Source organism: Temnothorax nylanderi, unplaced genomic scaffold, assembly GCF_030848795.1.
Source record: "Temnothorax nylanderi isolate EJ_2023f unplaced genomic scaffold, tnyl_v1.0 TNYL_tig0009_pilon, whole genome shotgun sequence".
In the NCBI taxonomy this organism is placed as follows: Eukaryota; Metazoa; Arthropoda; class Insecta; order Hymenoptera; family Formicidae; genus Temnothorax; species Temnothorax nylanderi.
The window spans coordinates 631,912-648,847 of record NW_027249071.1 but is presented as its reverse complement, the minus strand read 5'-3'; the positions used below and the strand labels follow the sequence as shown (position 1 = coordinate 648,847).

General features: G+C 34.3%; 2 protein-coding genes across 2 annotated transcripts; both read left to right on the top strand.

The window, feature by feature from the left end:
• The first annotated feature begins 13,646 nt into the window (after positions 1 to 13,646).
• Positions 13,647 to 15,162, top strand: U2a (small nuclear ribonucleoprotein polypeptide A'-like U2A). The gene is made up of 4 exons (XM_071725460.1): positions 13,647 to 13,898; positions 13,983 to 14,023; positions 14,132 to 14,708; positions 14,847 to 15,162. The coding sequence occupies exons 1-4, from the start codon at positions 13,817 to 13,819 to the stop codon at positions 14,885 to 14,887; spliced, it is 741 nt and encodes a 246-aa protein (XP_071581561.1). The 5' UTR covers positions 13,647 to 13,816; the 3' UTR covers positions 14,888 to 15,162.
• A 73-nt stretch (positions 15,163 to 15,235) lies between these two features.
• Positions 15,236 to 16,900, top strand: Nd-b18 (NADH dehydrogenase (ubiquinone) B18 subunit). The gene is made up of 4 exons (XM_071725470.1): positions 15,236 to 15,279; positions 15,507 to 15,760; positions 16,423 to 16,591; positions 16,678 to 16,900. The coding sequence occupies exons 1-4, from the start codon at positions 15,251 to 15,253 to the stop codon at positions 16,772 to 16,774; spliced, it is 549 nt and encodes a 182-aa protein (XP_071581571.1). The 5' UTR covers positions 15,236 to 15,250; the 3' UTR covers positions 16,775 to 16,900.
• The last annotated feature ends 36 nt before the right edge of the window (positions 16,901 to 16,936 follow it).

The window sequence follows — 16,936 nt, the reverse complement described above, 5'->3', positions numbered from 1 at the left end:
GTAGACACTACATATTAATATTCTACTTAACTTTTTGTCGATCTGTTTGTGCTGTTTTTTAATTTTTCCGTATCAACGCATCTCGTACATGACGTACTCAAGATGATTGTACATGTAAGAGATCGTTATTATCGGTAATGATGCATGTAAATAACTGTCTGGGGAGTTTTAAAGCGTCACTTTATTAAAACTACATATTGAGCATGGACAGGTAAAAAATTAACATTGAAATTGACATTGATAGACCAAGGTCACTTCTTGAATCCTTGGTCATACCTGTGGACCAGCGTATTTTTACGTTGACTGGACTGGTACCTCTAAGTGGGATCATCGTGTGTCCGTGACGCGTAACGATCGTAAATGGCGTATATGTTGTCGATTAGAAATCGGCATTCAAGATGCGTGGCGAGCCACGTTCGACCAAGCCACTCCGCAAGATCGAGACGCAATCGAGACAAGTTAGCTATTTATATAATTTACTACTATTCGCGATGCGCGCAACGAACTTTGGCACTGGGTGGTCCTTATTTGTAAGAGACCGCGCATATAACGAACAAGCCTAGCGGTCTGCGTGGCGTGAAACAGTAATGAGCGCGCGATGTTTAGCGCTCCCTCGCATCTGCTTGAGTATTCGAATCGCGCCGGACGGAAGCTGAAGAATAGCATGAGGTATAGAGATTTTAGCGAGAGCAGTTTTTATAACGGTAATGATAAGAATCTACGACGTAAAGACAACAGTTTGTAAATAACAATAAATTTTGAATGGGAGAGACAAAGGAGCGAACTGAGAGATAAGGTAGATTGAACGTACATCGTTTTAATTTAAAATTTAAATAAGGCCGTTTAACTTATAAAAATATAATTTGAACATATTACGAATTTTTCTGAATAAAAAGATAGAATTATTATAGTTTTATAATTGTATAGAAATTATTATTAAAATATACAGTAATTATTTGTATAATAATTGTAATTTTTTTGCTGCACGTTTACGTATCTTGTGTATTTAATTGTGTATTATAAGATATACAAGATATGCTTCGTGGATGTATAACAGGCGATTATTTTATCGCAGCAGTTTTGAAATCGTAAACTAAAAATTTGTTTCACTTTTCCGATGCTGCCGTGGTCACGCGTGCATACGAAATATACGAGTGATAATGTTAAAGCAGTGATTTTGAAAGTTAAAAATTGAAAGTGCCGCGATAAAGAACTGTCCGTTGAGTAATGAAAAATCATGCTTTTAAATGTTAAAATTTGAAAGCATGATTTTTCATCACTCGACAGACAGTTCTTTACATCAGAGAGCTTATTTTAATACAACTTATACACTATATCCATAATAATTTTTCTGCGCGGCCTTCAAATTTTGTTACTTTACATTTTGCGATATATTTAAATGTTTTACATATTGCATATAATTAGTGTCCATAATTAGAAGCGACCTTCAGATAAATGACTTTTGCCACACGGAAAAAAAATATGGTAATTATTTACAGTACATGCTAAGGCTGCGGTCCGATTCACGCTCACAGCGCTGAAAGCATCGCTCTTTACAACGCTGTGAGCGTGAATCGGATCGCCAGCCTTTAGCATGTACTTTAAGTTGTAAAGCGAGGTCCACGCTGCCTATCGGCAGAGGTGGGTGCGGGAGGGGGGGCCTTCTTGCACCCCCCGCGCGCGCGCGCGCGCGCGTGTGTGTGTGTGTGTGTGTGTGTGTGCGTGTGCGTGCGTGCGTGCGTGTGTGTGTGTGTGTGTGTGTGTGTGTGTGTGTGTGTGTGTGTGTGTGTGTGTGTGTGTGTGTGTGTGTGTTTCGACATATCGGAAAAAATAGGTAGGGTACATATTTTTTGGGCTCCCTCGATTGATTATCACTGTCGGAGTCACAACAAAGGTTTTTACCAAGAGAGCCGCAAGAAAATATCAAAATTCGGAAAAGGCCCTATTGTAAATAATTATACCGCGAGAACAAAAGGTTTTGCTAAATTATTGCTCTCGCTGCAAAAAATGTTTGTTCTCCATATTTTGCGACTAAATTTAACTAATTTTTTTTCCCGTGCACATCAATACAGATTATCCTATCAGACTTTGATATCCACGGCGGCTCTCGCACGCCTTAATTTTTTTTTTTTTTCTAATACGAATGACGATGGATTAACGAAACACGCGTCGTACGAAATTAATGACACCGGGCGTCGGGACAGATAAGGAAGCGATGTCGCATCCGCATAGTGGTTTGCGGTCGGGGCGGACTATGGATAAAGGAGACAAAGACCAAGCTCGCGAAGAAATTTTTATATCGGCGACTGCCGGCCGGGGGCGACCTTGGCCGTGCCATTCCGCGACTCACTAATTGTCGTGCGATTATCGCTTGCGGAATTAAAATTCGCGTGGTGCGTGGATGACGAACGCGCGCGTTCGAATTTAAGTCGCCGTTTGCACGCAGGAGATGTATACGCATACGTTGCTACAATACGTGCTGTTTACATACCTCGCGGACCGAGCCAACAACCTGCGCACCACGCTAATCTCCAGGATCTTTCTTGTCAATTTGCTCCTAATCTCTCTTTTTTCTGTTTTTATTCTTTTTCATTCTATTATCAAGGTAACTGTCGCTCTATGAAAGGAAGGTGAAGTAAATTACTCCTAGAATATAAAATAGATTATTAAACGTAATAAAACGGATAAAGAATGATTCATTATTACGTGTTATTAAATACCTACGTCAAGAGCTATCGTGTCAAGATATCGCATTCCTAGAAGAATACTGTCCCAACTAAAAAAATTTTGATTTTGACGGTACACTGAAAAAAAAAATATTTTAATCCAAGTAAATATGTCATTGGTACCCACCAAATAAATAATTTTCTTGAATAAAGTAATATTTTTTTGAATCAAAATATTTTGTTTGCAAGCAAATTTGCATTTTGGAGCAAAATATCTAAAATGTCACCTACGTATTATAATAATATTACAAGTCTATATGGGAAATCCGCAGCCTGAAGCAAAAATGCAGTCGTTCTGCTTTTAAACCGGTTTCCTGGGTAAATAGTAGATATTATAAGTGAATTGACAAGTGACTCACTGCAGACTTTTTCAAGAAACAGTATAAACTTTATTATAATAAAATATTTGTAATTGTAATTGCGTTAATTATCTAACAATTAAAAAAATTGAATTAAATTTGTTTTTCCTCTTTCCTGAAAATTGTGAATTTTTGAATTGTGATAGTATTCTTCTAGAGGTACGATATTATTAATAGGTGGACATAATTTTATATATTTATTTTATAGCTATATAAATGTCAATATAATAATGTAATTTTTAGTAACGCATTTCTTTGATGAAATGAAATGAAAAATATAGTTTCTTTGATGAGCGCTATTATTTCAGTCATTAATTTTCCTCGACGCAATTTATTGGAATTAAAAATTAAAACTAGTGAGAGAGGTCTTCTGTTGACGTCAATACGATGTCAATGATACCTTCAGTGTTATTAACTTTCATGAAGTGCAATATCGTATTTTCTCGATTTCGAAAATTTGAACCATCGTCACCTTATTTATATATATCTTATAGGTCAGATATTTACATATCCGGTTCCGAACGGTTACAAACCGAAATAAATTTTTCTTTCTTAAAGCGGCAATAATCTTCAAATATATTTTTGTCCTCTCTCTACATTTTGAGATTGCCAAGAGAAATTTTGGACAAAATAAATAAAGAGGTAAATTCATGATTTCATAGAATATCATTTGTTATAATTTTAATTAATTATTTAAAGGAGCACTGAGAGAAAAAAATGATTGGAATAACTATAATCTCACTATATATTATAGTTAGTTTTGGCCTTAAACATGTTTTTATAGTTCATTTAAACATGCAAGATATAGCAGAGTGAACATATATTTATAGTCATCATTACTATGGCATAAATTAGTGTAACCATGAAATGGTTATTGTAAACCAAAAATACTTCAAATGATTATAATTTTTGATAAAAATTTTACATGGGTCAGTTATACTATATCTATATTGCAATTATCACCGACATTATGGTAACATTAACTATTAAAAATGATATTCCTAACTATAATTATTATATTATATCATTATATAGTTCCAAATATTATACATTTTTCTCTTAGTGAGGATATTAACAATTTAAAAACTATTTTTGGACTACTAACGGAACCTTACCTAATCATTGGAAACTGTTTGTGAGATATTCTAGAAACAGTTTTCAGTGATTAGTTAAGATTGCGTCCATTTAGTCAATGGACTAAAAAGTGTGTAAATCAGAAATTTGCACGTTGCTTCCTCATCATATTTTTTCGCTTATAAAGCTTCCTCGATGAGGAAGCAAAATGGCTTATCTTTAACATATCCTTTCTTATGTTATAACGTTTATGTACATTCGATGTATTCCATATTATCCCGTATTCTGTTAGACCAAGGTCTTTTTCTTCTCAAATTTTTCAAAATGTTCTCAAGGTGAATAAATTAAATTAAAAATAACCGAATATTCTTTTTATAAAACCGCATGATAATATTTTTATTTATTACATCCTAATTGCGAATCTATCGAAAGCATTCCGCTCAGAAGAAACTCGTTGTCCTTCGATAGTTAATGCCGCGTTCAATGATCTTTCGTTCGTGCAACAGTATCAGTATCATGTGAAAGAAGGACGAAAGAAAAAGGGAACAATTTTCGCGTGAACGACGTATATTTGTTACGTTCTTTTTTACATTGCTTTTTCCTTGTTCTTTCAACCAGACGAATTACCATTTATGAAAGTACAATTCGCCGAGGTTAATCTAATTCGAATAAAGTTCAGTGTATCGGCATTTTTGCCAATTCACATGGCAAAAGTTCAGTGTATGTATCGGCATTTTTGCCGTTTCCAGGTAAAACATAAATCTCATAACAACATCATGATGACGTTATCATGACTTTCATTTCATTGCTTAAAATTTATTTGGACATATCCGAGGAACTTTTAAGTAGTGAATAAAGTCATAATAATGTTATTATGACTTTTATGTTGTACCTAGATTTATGATAACATTCTAAAGCAATATAAAATTTATCTGCATGCAAAATAGGATCTTATTTGCATATCAATCTTCAGACTGCGCGATTTGCGTATTTGGCTGTCAAAAACTCGAGGTCCGTAATTGACTAGCTTCCTATGAACATACAAATTTATTTTATGTGTAAGATGGTGTGTATGTACCTCTTGTAAATCTTTAAAAGGTTATATATTTGATCTTCAAGATATATTGATCTATGGAACCTGCTAGTTCAAACATCTCCATCTTTGTAAAAATATATAGCTTCCTCCTTTTTACTTTTATTTTGAATAATTTTCTCGTCAAAAGTGTGATTTTTTAATTTTTAATTTTATTTCTAATTTATCTTATTTTAGTCTCAGTTGTCACATTGTCTAGAGAATTGGAGATTAATTAATTTAGATAGTAATTTTTTTTTGCGAAATAATTATTTCTTATAAAAAATAATTGAATAAATCAATATATATGTTTGTATATATTAATTAATGATTTAGATCTCAACTTTTTTTTCTCAATTAAGCGACTAATATTATTAGTATAGACAATTGATTAAATTAATCCGTTTTATGCATACATTTTTGCACACAATTGTGAGATTGATCCAGACTTAGCTAATACGAACTAATGATCATGAATAAAAATTTATTAATGTACCGAGCACTTTTTTTTTACATGGACCACAAGATGAAACATATTTATTGATGTAAATTTTGGCTCGTTTTCGGTAATGCTATTTATCATTCACTAAAACTGGATGCTATTTGTTATTGATTTTGCGCAGTAATTCAATTGCGTCTGTTTGGTCTGACTTAAAACTTCATAATTTAATAAAGCTGATATAACGTTAGTAAAAGGTTGCATATACTTAATCCTAAATTAATATTAATGATAGAAGGATTGGAAAACTTACCATGACTGGGCGAATGCCAAATGAAGCATACCTTCTTTACGTCAGTATTCTATGTACGGCCTTATATATGGTCAAATTAAAATTGGAAACAGATGATAATAATTTGCTATCACGAGCATATCATATCAGTTGTTTATTTTAAAATTAGTTGTTAGTTCGTGCTAAGACTAGATTTGTAGTCTTAATAATATACAATTAATTACTGTGCATAATGGATATCACTAATCGATTTTACATTTAGCCAGCAATTGTTAAGCTTCATAATTATTAATAAATTTATATCATTATATTATTTATATCTCACATTATTAATATGAGCAAGTCAAAATATGTTATTTTAAGTCTAGAGGAAAGCTAATCTGCCTTCCCTTTTATAACATCCTCTAGGAACAGCTTTATTAATTCTAGAATGAATGGAGAGTTGCGTTTTTTCTCATTCTTTTGGAAAGAATTGGAAGTTTGTAATGTAAAATCAACCATATCGCAGGGAATGGCCATCGCAATGTCATCCACATATCTAAAGAAAAACGGCAGATAAAAATTAAGAATTCTTATCGCCCTTATCTCAATATCTTGTAGGACTAAATCCGCAAGGTCGGGAGACAGGGGAGAGCCCATGGGAGTTCCGAAATTCTGTTTATATATGTTGTTGTTGAATTTGAAAAATGTAGAGTCAAGAATAAGTCGTATTGCAAGAACGAATTCATCTTTGGGAATGTCACATTCCTTAATATTTTGAATATTTATCGTTGTTTTTCGATATTCTTGAGATGTTACTAGAACAGATAAATGTTGTATATTACATCGGTATTTTCAGGTTTGTTTCGCAATATACTTTTAACGAATTCTCCCTTGTCTTCTTTTAAACTATCAGCAACTTTGTGATTTATCGTAGCGTAATAAACAAGCAAAAGATGTAAATCTTTCAGGGCTAAATTGTTTCAATCTTTGCGATTTTAATCCTACATTCGTGTAATTTTTAAACTTGTCACATTTAAGGTGGAAGGAACTATTTTCTTAATGTCAAGGGCATCGCAATAAAATTCACCTCGATTAGCACCTCGTTCTCGCGCACATAAAAATGTTTTCAATTACGCGTTTGAATAATAAAATTTTCCATTTGATAATTATATACATTCTTGAGAAGAGCCTGACGATGTAAGATACGCGGAATTGATGCCATTAAATGCGAAAATACGTCGCGGGAGTGACGTAAATCATTCCCGTGGCCGATGGCGTTCATTGTCCGATAAAGTTAGCGTCCAAACACGGGCATTGCCCATTTACGTAACGCAGGGTATTATTTCTCCCAAAGTTCTGTTTTGTTTTAAACTTTGCACGTAATTTCTCGCAGCATATGGCATACCAAGCGATCGTAATGAGATTCAACGATGCAAGAAACAAACGTGGCATATTTTGATGTCTCTCTCTCAGATATATTCTTAGGTTTCTTTGCACGTTCCCTTTCAGGTTTAGAAAGATCTACAGTACCCTCCATAAGTTTGGAAACACTCTATAAAATGCAATATACAGGAAATAGTACATAATAAAATCAATATATTTTGCTTTGTAAGTGTTTATTTAACTAAAGAAAACTAAAATGAAGGTATACATACATACATACGTTATCCGACAGGCTTTTAAAATAAAGAATTTCCATTAAATTTTACATTCCTCAAAGTAACCACACCTTTTGCCTTAATGACTGCCTTGCATATTCTCGGCATACGGTGGATCAACTTTCGGAGTTCAGTCGAGATACGTTTCCATTCTTGCTGGAGAACTTCCCAAAGGTGCACCTGTGACTTGTGATTCGCTGTTCAACAAATTCAACTCCGAGCACTTCGGTGTCGCGAAATGATCATCCGACATATTTTCGGCATGTACAAGTGTTGCAAGTGTCCCAGGTGGAAATATATATCATCATTTGAACGTCTTACGATATATTCATACCAAAAATCTGCACAGATCGCTCCCGTGTGATTATTTATCTGTAAATAGTCGCACGTACGGCGTCTGTTATAGAGTGTTTCCAAACTTATGGAGGGTACTGTATGTGTATACATATAGGGGAGACCGGGGCTCGATGGCACCGTTTTCACAATTTCGGCATTTGAGTTTTTATACAACTAATTGTCATGATTAAACAGTACTAATATGATAGAGAGAACCTTTCTCTACATTTTCATGCTAGGAACGCTCCTGTATACTGTATAGTTTCTTTGTAATAAGTAAAATACGAACATGCTGCATTGTAGCCAACTTGCCCCGATAGTAGGGTAAGTTGGCTATGCGACAAAAGTCCATGTTAAATTAATGAAAACGTAATAGAAATACAAAACGCGTAGCAGATGTACTTCTTGATAAAGATTGTATATCTTTTAAAGGTATTTTGAAGTAATGATCGAATAACAAAATGCTGTTGCAGAAAATTGTTAACTATTTTAGATGTATAGCTTTCTTCAATATAAAAATATTAATATAAATACATATCTAGCTTCTATCAGCATCGTAGGTAGCAAATCACATGCTCAAACAGGTCTCACGCGGGCGGCAACAACAAGTCAAGCTAAGCGTGTCTTGATATGAGCCAACATACCCCATCCCTACATACGTTTTGTATCAGTCATTTTATTACAATAAATTACTGTTGTTAGTCAAAATAACATGTCGTACAGTAACAGAAACTTTTCTTTTAACTAATGATAAGTTACTTTGATTTACTTCTCAAGCTGAAGAACATTAATACGATATTTTGAAACGCTCGAAAATTTACTTGCCACCTCTTGAATCAGAGTTTTCTCTTTTTCTATTGTAATACTTGTTTGATTAAAATAAAACTTTGGGAAAAGTACCTATGTCATATAAGAAATATTTTGTGATAACTTTTCCATTGTTTTTTTCGCTATAAATACATAAACGGAACGCATTGCCAACTTGCCTCTTGTGCCAACGAGCCCCGGTCTAGAAAGATCTATGTGTATACCCCTAAACGTACATTTTTTTGTGACTAGCGTATATCGATACAAACGCAAAATTTCTTTGTACTAGTTTTCTTTGTACGAGCTTAATCTTCTTAAAGATTACGTGAGGAAGTTCGCGAGATTTCGTAAGACTAAGCTGTCTTACTCGGTACATTGCTTTCCTGACGGCGCTAATGATAGAATAGAAGGAAAGTTTCGTTTATGTTAAGCAAGAATGAATGCGAATACAGCGACTGCTACAACGCATCTCAGCGCAAAGACTTGCCTGAAAAGGCTTATCTCTCATGTCATGTGAAATTTAATTCTGCATCTTAATGTCCCTGTGCACCAATACATCTCTAAATATATAAATCCTCATTTTATTTGCTAATGATTATCTGGGCAAAAGCATGGGGTAAATATACGGGCAGTTATTTTAACGACACTTAAGAATCCTATTTAATGGCTTTTCTATGGTTATATACTGCGCAATCGCTGGAAGCGGTTTATGAAGGTTAATACAAGAATTCGTACTCGGATATTTTTCTGCTATCATTATTACTAGCACAAGGCCTTCATCTTTTTGCAATAAAACTTCGACGAAATTTTTCTTTTACCTGGCCCTAATGACACGTTACAGCGAAGTAGTTAACTTCGTGTTAGAAAGACTGGTTTTTATTTTTATTTCAATCCACGCAAATTGGTTTTACTATTACAGTATGTGGAAGTCGTTAAAGTTAAAAGAATTTTTACAGTTTGCAAATAAATGTGGTAATTTAAACAACTGACAGTGCGAAAGGTGCTTCCTGTTTTGCTGGATCTATTTGATAAAGTTCGCAATTACAAAATGGAAAATTTTATACGTTTTCATGACTAATTTACAGAAAAAGCAATTGATAGTATTGAGTTATTAAGAACAGATTTATTACGTATAGAAGCAATTAACAAAGGTTACTGGAAATGTACGTAATGACACAAGTATCTTTCCAACTTTTTATCTTCAATTTCCGGTTGAGCAGCTCGAATAAAAGCTGTAGCCTCTATTTGAAAATTGCTATGTCACATTCGTATGAGACTTACGAATTTATGCTCATTGTCAGTATCAGTCGTCACATTAATTTCCTCTATTAAAAACAAATTGTAAATAGACGGAAATAATTTGTTCCGGCAATCGAATGCTATTAATTTTTTTCTGAGTATTTTACGTTTATATTGAGAGAGATAGAATATTACTATTATATTGTAACTTTCCATAAAGGAGACTTTGTTCGTTAAACGTCATCACCTTGCATAATTTGTTACATTACGTATTTTACTATGTAAAACGCAAATTAAATTGAAATTTCTGTAAAATAATATTTGTTTGAACTTTAGGTTTTTTATTTAGTTTTGTTTTTATCAAAATTTTGTTATTTCTTTTTTTCTGGGAAACTTAAACTCATTGTTAGAAATTCAGAAGTATGTCAATATATCGCAATAGCCGTATATTTACAATAAAATCTGTCCAAGCGATATTGCGTTTAAATGTAAAAATTCGAAGGAAATATAAAACGTAGGAAACTCAGAAAATGATAAAAAGGATCTTATAATTTGTGTAACAGTTGCAAGTGAGTTATAATTGTAATTTGTAATATGTTGCTAAAATTGCTTTACGATAAATAAATTGAAATAACTTCTCAAAATTTTATGTCTGTTCGTAATTTGACGATTTTTACACAGCTTTAAGTGTTTTTATTTAATAAATATTTTGAAGAAGTAATCGAGAGTTTACACTTTAAGTAATAATTTAACACTTATCACTTAGTAATTTAATAATTTAACGATTTTCATATTTTTGCACTTAAAATAATCGTATTAGTTAAAATAAAATAATTCAGTTAGTTAAAATTCGCGTAAATTCTTTTCATTTGGCTTTTACGTTAAAATAGTCTAACGTAATTTATGCTATTGACTGCACTTTTATTAATCTCCATCGCGGTAAATCTTCTATGAGATTATCCATATGATCTTCTTGACTGATGTGACACTTTTAACCCTTAGCTGGCACACTTCACCAGAATCACATAGCTGGCACACTGAGGCTGTTTCAGACCCCACCATTAAAATGCTTGCTGCGAGGAAGCTATTGATTTTTTTTACTTAAAAAAATTCTAAGATAGTCTTCGAGAGTGTTGTTTTAACAAATGTCATAGGTTATTTTGATAAAATGTAATATTAAGTATGAAAAAAATTGGAGAACGTAAAAGAAAACGAAAAAAATGACTGTTTTCACTCAAAAATTCATAACTCTTATATTTTAACTTCCATTTTTCAGTACCATTTTCGTACTATAGGGGGGCTTAAATTAGAACTGAACTAGGCTGGGGCGTTTAATACCCCACAGTGTCAGCTAAGGGTTAAAAACGTTCTTCAATTATTACTAATTATTTTATCACCGAGCCTCCGTTGATATCCGTTGATACTGACATCGAGAAAAGTGTTTCTTCAGGTAGCGACCGCAAAATATTTATAACGCTTAATACTTATTCTCGTTTACTAAATCGCTTAATCGAGAACCGGATTTCATTTATCGCCGCTCGCATTTAATAGTTACGCAATCTTTGTAAAATATTTCAAGAGATTTCCCTCTCACGGATTAAATAGGTACAACGTTTTGCATATAATTTGCAGAACCAACGAGAAATTTGAAGTTGAAATTGTATTATATCTACGAATAAGATCGTAAAAACAAAATTATGCAGCGGACTTGCTATCAAAGTGGGCCTATTCTGTAGCTCACGACAGTTTCGTTATCGTTATATTTGGGTTGCGCAGATATTATATATGGTAAAGAAGGTGCGCAATGACAATATAACGATAACGAAACTGTCTTTAAGAATTACAGAATAGACCCACTGCTATCTTCTTTTTTCTAAATATACAGGGTATTTGGTGATAATCGCCGAACCTCTTGTATATGCAAGTAGAGTGAGTTAAACTCATGAGTAGAAAAGTCTTGTTAAGTCTTGTACCATTTTGCGAAATTCCCAATACTTACTGAGAAATCAATTGAAAAAGATCGACCGGCCAATCTACTCGAGTAGAAGCGCGCGGCGAGAAGTCGAGACGTCCCATTCCCAAGTATCGTGAATTTCGTATAAAATGGTAGAAGACTTCTTTACGCGGTTTAACTCACTCTACTTGCATACAAGAGGTTCAGCGATTATTATTGGACACCCTGTACATCGTGCAAAGTAAAAAAAATAATACAAATATGTAAAATATGTAGAGTAAGAATTTTGTTACATTTTCTTATCCTTCCGGATAAAAAAGTCACTATATTGTATGGCAGAATACATGTATGGCAGAATACATGTGTAGATTTTTTTTTAATTATTGATTTAATTAAAAAAATAATACAAATGCAGCGTACGATTTTTTTAAAAATATTTTCTTATATCTTTTCAAATAAGAGAATCATTATACCTTTACGGCAGAACATACGTATTACAGGATATTGTGTAGACATTGTGTATAATATCAAATCATTATGTGAGAATCATTGCGCAATCACTAACCGAGTTATTGACGTTTTTGTCGCCTTGTTTTTTTCAAAGTACACTTTGAACTCCGTCTATAGACGGAGAAAAAAATTCTACGTTTGCAACAAGTTGATGTGGAAGAAGTCGCCGTCTGAAATAGCGCGACACTGTGCTGCAGATATATTTATAAATATTTGTCTATATAGACAAATTCGACAAATGTCAAGGATTATAATCGCGTGAATAATTTTATTCCGTATATGTAGCAACAAATGCATATGCATACAGGCGCGCATAAATATTTATATACAATTATATATGGACATTTTTTCTCATTTCCTCAAATTTTATTTTTTGTAAAAAGAACAATACAAAAATTATCCTTTTAATTATTTTTTAATTCTTCGTCTTTTTATTTTTTTTTGTACGAATATGCGAACAAAGATTATACGAGAGAAAGAAAACATATATAGACACATTTTATATATGCATAATTATTGTTGGAGGTACGAAGTGGCTCCACTCGAACTAACAGGTCGCGATATTACCGACGTCCCTATCTATTCTATTTTCGATATATGAACAATTTTTTTTCTGGAAATTTTTTTGTATTATTTTCGTGATATAAATCGAATTATTGGTTTTTTTCATTATTTAACTTAAAGAAACGATTGGATGAAAGATAAAAATTATATAGTTAGAAATTTATCGGTTGCATTTAATTACCAATTAAGTTAATCGGAGTTTAGTCTCGAATTAAGTTATAGATTAACTTTAATCTCAGTTTAATCTACTTTTCATCTTTTTCTAATTCTTAGAAAACTAGAAAAAGATAGGAAGTGAGTTAAAATTAATCTGCATTGATATAGAAATGAACATAATAAGAAGATGGCGGAATTACAGTTGATATCTATAGTTAAAGTTAAGCGATTCCCAAGTTAAGTATTTATTATCATTCTATCAGAATCTTGTAGCTTATTATATACTGAAATATCCGCTGAAATATCTTTTTTTAGTTTGCAAAATAACTGCGGCGGCAACAGTCCAGTTTTCCTGGTTTTTTTCCAAAGAATTTTATTCCGTACATGCTTATGTTCAACAGATAAGGAGAATTATTGCCGTACCTAATATCGATAAACGTTTCACGTGGTTTCGTCGCTTTGATGTTGGCGACGTTGGCGTCGCCAGTTACCTCTGTCGGAGCTTTAACCTCGTTTTGTCTCGTTTTCTGTTTTCCGTGAGCGGCGAGCGCTTGTAATGCGTCTTATGCGTCCGGTTGTATTGTTCAAGCTACCTGAAGAAAGATCGTTGTAAAAGCGGTAAAAGATTCGATCGATAATTCGCTCACGATGGTGAAACTGACGCCGGAACTTATAGAGCAGTCGATGCAGTACATAAATCCTGTGCGGGATCGCGAATTAGATCTCCGAGGTTTGTGAGGAATCGCTGTCTGAAATTGCTTTATTGTTCATTTTACGTTCGTTTTATTATTCTCGTTTCGCTGGTATGTTGCAGGATATAAGATACCCACCATCGAGAATCTGGGCGCGACCTTGGTAGGTATACGGCTTCGTCAAGAGGAACAACAAACCTGTATTTATACTGTGTCTATAGACAAAAGCCTACAGTTATCGCTACATTATGTCACATTACTTTTTACGCAGGATCAATTTGACACGATAGACTTTTCCGATAACGACATACGTAAGCTGGACGGTTTTCCGCTTCTGAAAAGGATAAAGACCCTGTTTTTCAATAACAATCGCATCGTCAGAATTGGCGAAGGACTGGAACATTGTATACCGAACCTGCAAACCCTGATGTTGACCGGCAACATGATACAAGAACTGGGCGACCTGGAGCCCCTGATACCGCTGAAGAACCTTACGAACTTGTGCCTGCTTCAGAACCCGGTGTCCGCTAAGCCACAGTACAGACAGTACGTCGTTAATAGATTTCCTCAACTTAGACTGCTTGATTTTCGAAAAATCAAGCAGGCTGAACGCGACTCGGCGACGGAGTACTTTAGGAGCAAGCGTGGCAAGGAGATGGCACGCGAGATAGCTAAAAAGGTGAAGGCACAAACGGCGGGCACATCGGTGGATAAGCCTTTGACCACTCCCGAGGAACGTAACAAAATTCGAGAGGCCATTACGAACGCGTCATCCCTGGAGGAGGTACAGAGGCTCAGTAAATTGTTGCAGGCTGGTCATATACCTGGCGAGGAACGATTGCAAAATGGTACGTGAGCTTACACGCTTTCTACATATTGCGTGTATGTATACAATATTTCTTAAGCATGTCAGATGCGCTCGCAAACCTAAAAATGAGAACTGTCAGGATGGATTCTATTATTTAACATTGTATTTTACATTCCAGGTAGTGGAGCTGCGGAACCTATGGAAGAGGATGACGATTAAATTATGATTTAAGTCCAAAACCAATTCCCTATTGTAAGTATGCAGCTTGACGGAGTAAGGGCGTGATAACAGCACACGTATGCTGATAAGAAATGTATACTACATGGATCTACTACTATCTTTAGAGTTAACGCAGATATTGCATTTTTGTACAAATAAAGTATGGAGACTAGCCTGGAAGCGATTTTTATAATTACTCCTCGTTACACTACGCTCTATTTTAATATACCAATATGTTTATTTCAGCAAAGTCAATAAAGAGTTTCTTCAAGCGACTTATCTTGTTTTGTCACTGAATCTTCCCTCGTGTACATGCATATTCTACACGTGCCATAAGTTCGCTGATTGAAAAATAAAGGCTCTATGCCACGCAAATTGGATAAATATAAAACGTATAAATATATCTTTATTCGTAATGTTCAGCTTGCAAAAAATAGTAGAGAAATCTCAAAAAAAGATTTCTCAAAATTATAAACCACTAATTTAGAAGATCCCTCACAAATCTTGTGAGAAATCTAATTTAATGGCTTATGATTTTTGAGAAAGTCAACTTGCGGACATACAATTTCCAAATATTTGCGATTAAATAATTTATGTAATAAATAATTGCTCAAAGTAGTCGGTGCGATTCGGCTCTGTGCGTGCGATACACATATTACATAAGCTGGATCAGTAGATGGGTAGATGTCAGCGCGACACGACGGTGCGCTCACGGTTTTCTCGCAGTTGCTCGCCCCGCTGGATACAACCTGAGGAAAATAATGGGTAATTGGATCGCTCTTTATATAACGCATCCTGACACGATGCCCACGCCCGACGGTAAATCGACGTTCGATCCGATGTTCGGATTTCCGAATGGTCGAAAACCTAGAGGCAAGTATATATTCGAATCTAACCTCTCATTCGTTTTCACCACGCAGTATCTTGTTATCAATCGAATGTGTACACGTCTGTGACTGATCGTCCAGAACATTTGCGTCGCCGGAGTTTCACCGTCAATTGTCACCTGATCTCGACGGATCTTTCTGTCGAGACCGAATAATATAATTATGGAGTTGACGATTTTACTGGTTACTTAATTACATGTGTTGTAATCTGCTTCACATTTACCTCCATTATTAAGACAGTCAAATCTATTGGCAACGGAGTATTTGTTGCTGTGTTTGCTACAAATTTAGTTGGCAGAATGCCAGCAGGAACATAACAGAATTTGGTAGTAGAATATAATGGCAGATTGATTGTAAAAATTGAGCACAAAATCTGCTGTCAGATCATGTCGGCAGGTTGTTACTTTTTATATGGCTAATTACGTTTGATTAATTTAACGGATAATTGCTCTACTCTATACTCTACTCGACTGATTTATAGTACGATGTTTTGTTGTTTTATCATTGAGCCATAATTTGGAAAATTAGGGTATATCATATTTCAAATGTCTATGTTGTTTATTAATATTCGAAAAATGGATAGCAACAGTGTTTATGATTCAAACTCTAAGTTTAGTCAGATACCAGGAATATCTGCTGAATTTACAGAGATGAAGTTGTCGGAGGAAGACATGATGGCTTTGAAAATCCCTCAGGACAGACGGGATTACTGCGCCCACAAGTATTTGGCGTTACATGAGTGTAAGAGGCGTCATTATCCTTTCATGTTAAAGTGCGCGCATGAAAGACATCAGTATAACGAGTGCCACGTTGAAGAGTAAGTATCCGATATTGTTTGAAATATCTGTATCGTTGTACACGAATTTTCAAGGTACATTGGTAAGAATATTATGTCTGTTACAGTTACACTCTAAGATTGAAGGAATACGAAAGGGAACGTCGTCTCCTCGAGAGAGAAAAGAGGATACGCCAGAAGAGTGAGCAGGCAGCAACAGCGTGAAAGTCCAGAAAATTTCGATAAATTTTGTTCATCGTCGTCGGTAACTTAGGCTGCACATATACAAAAGTGGAATTGTTTCCCGCTACTGTACATAAGCTATATCAATAAAATGTATTTAACAATAAATTTTCTATTTCATAAAATCATAGACAAACGCAATAA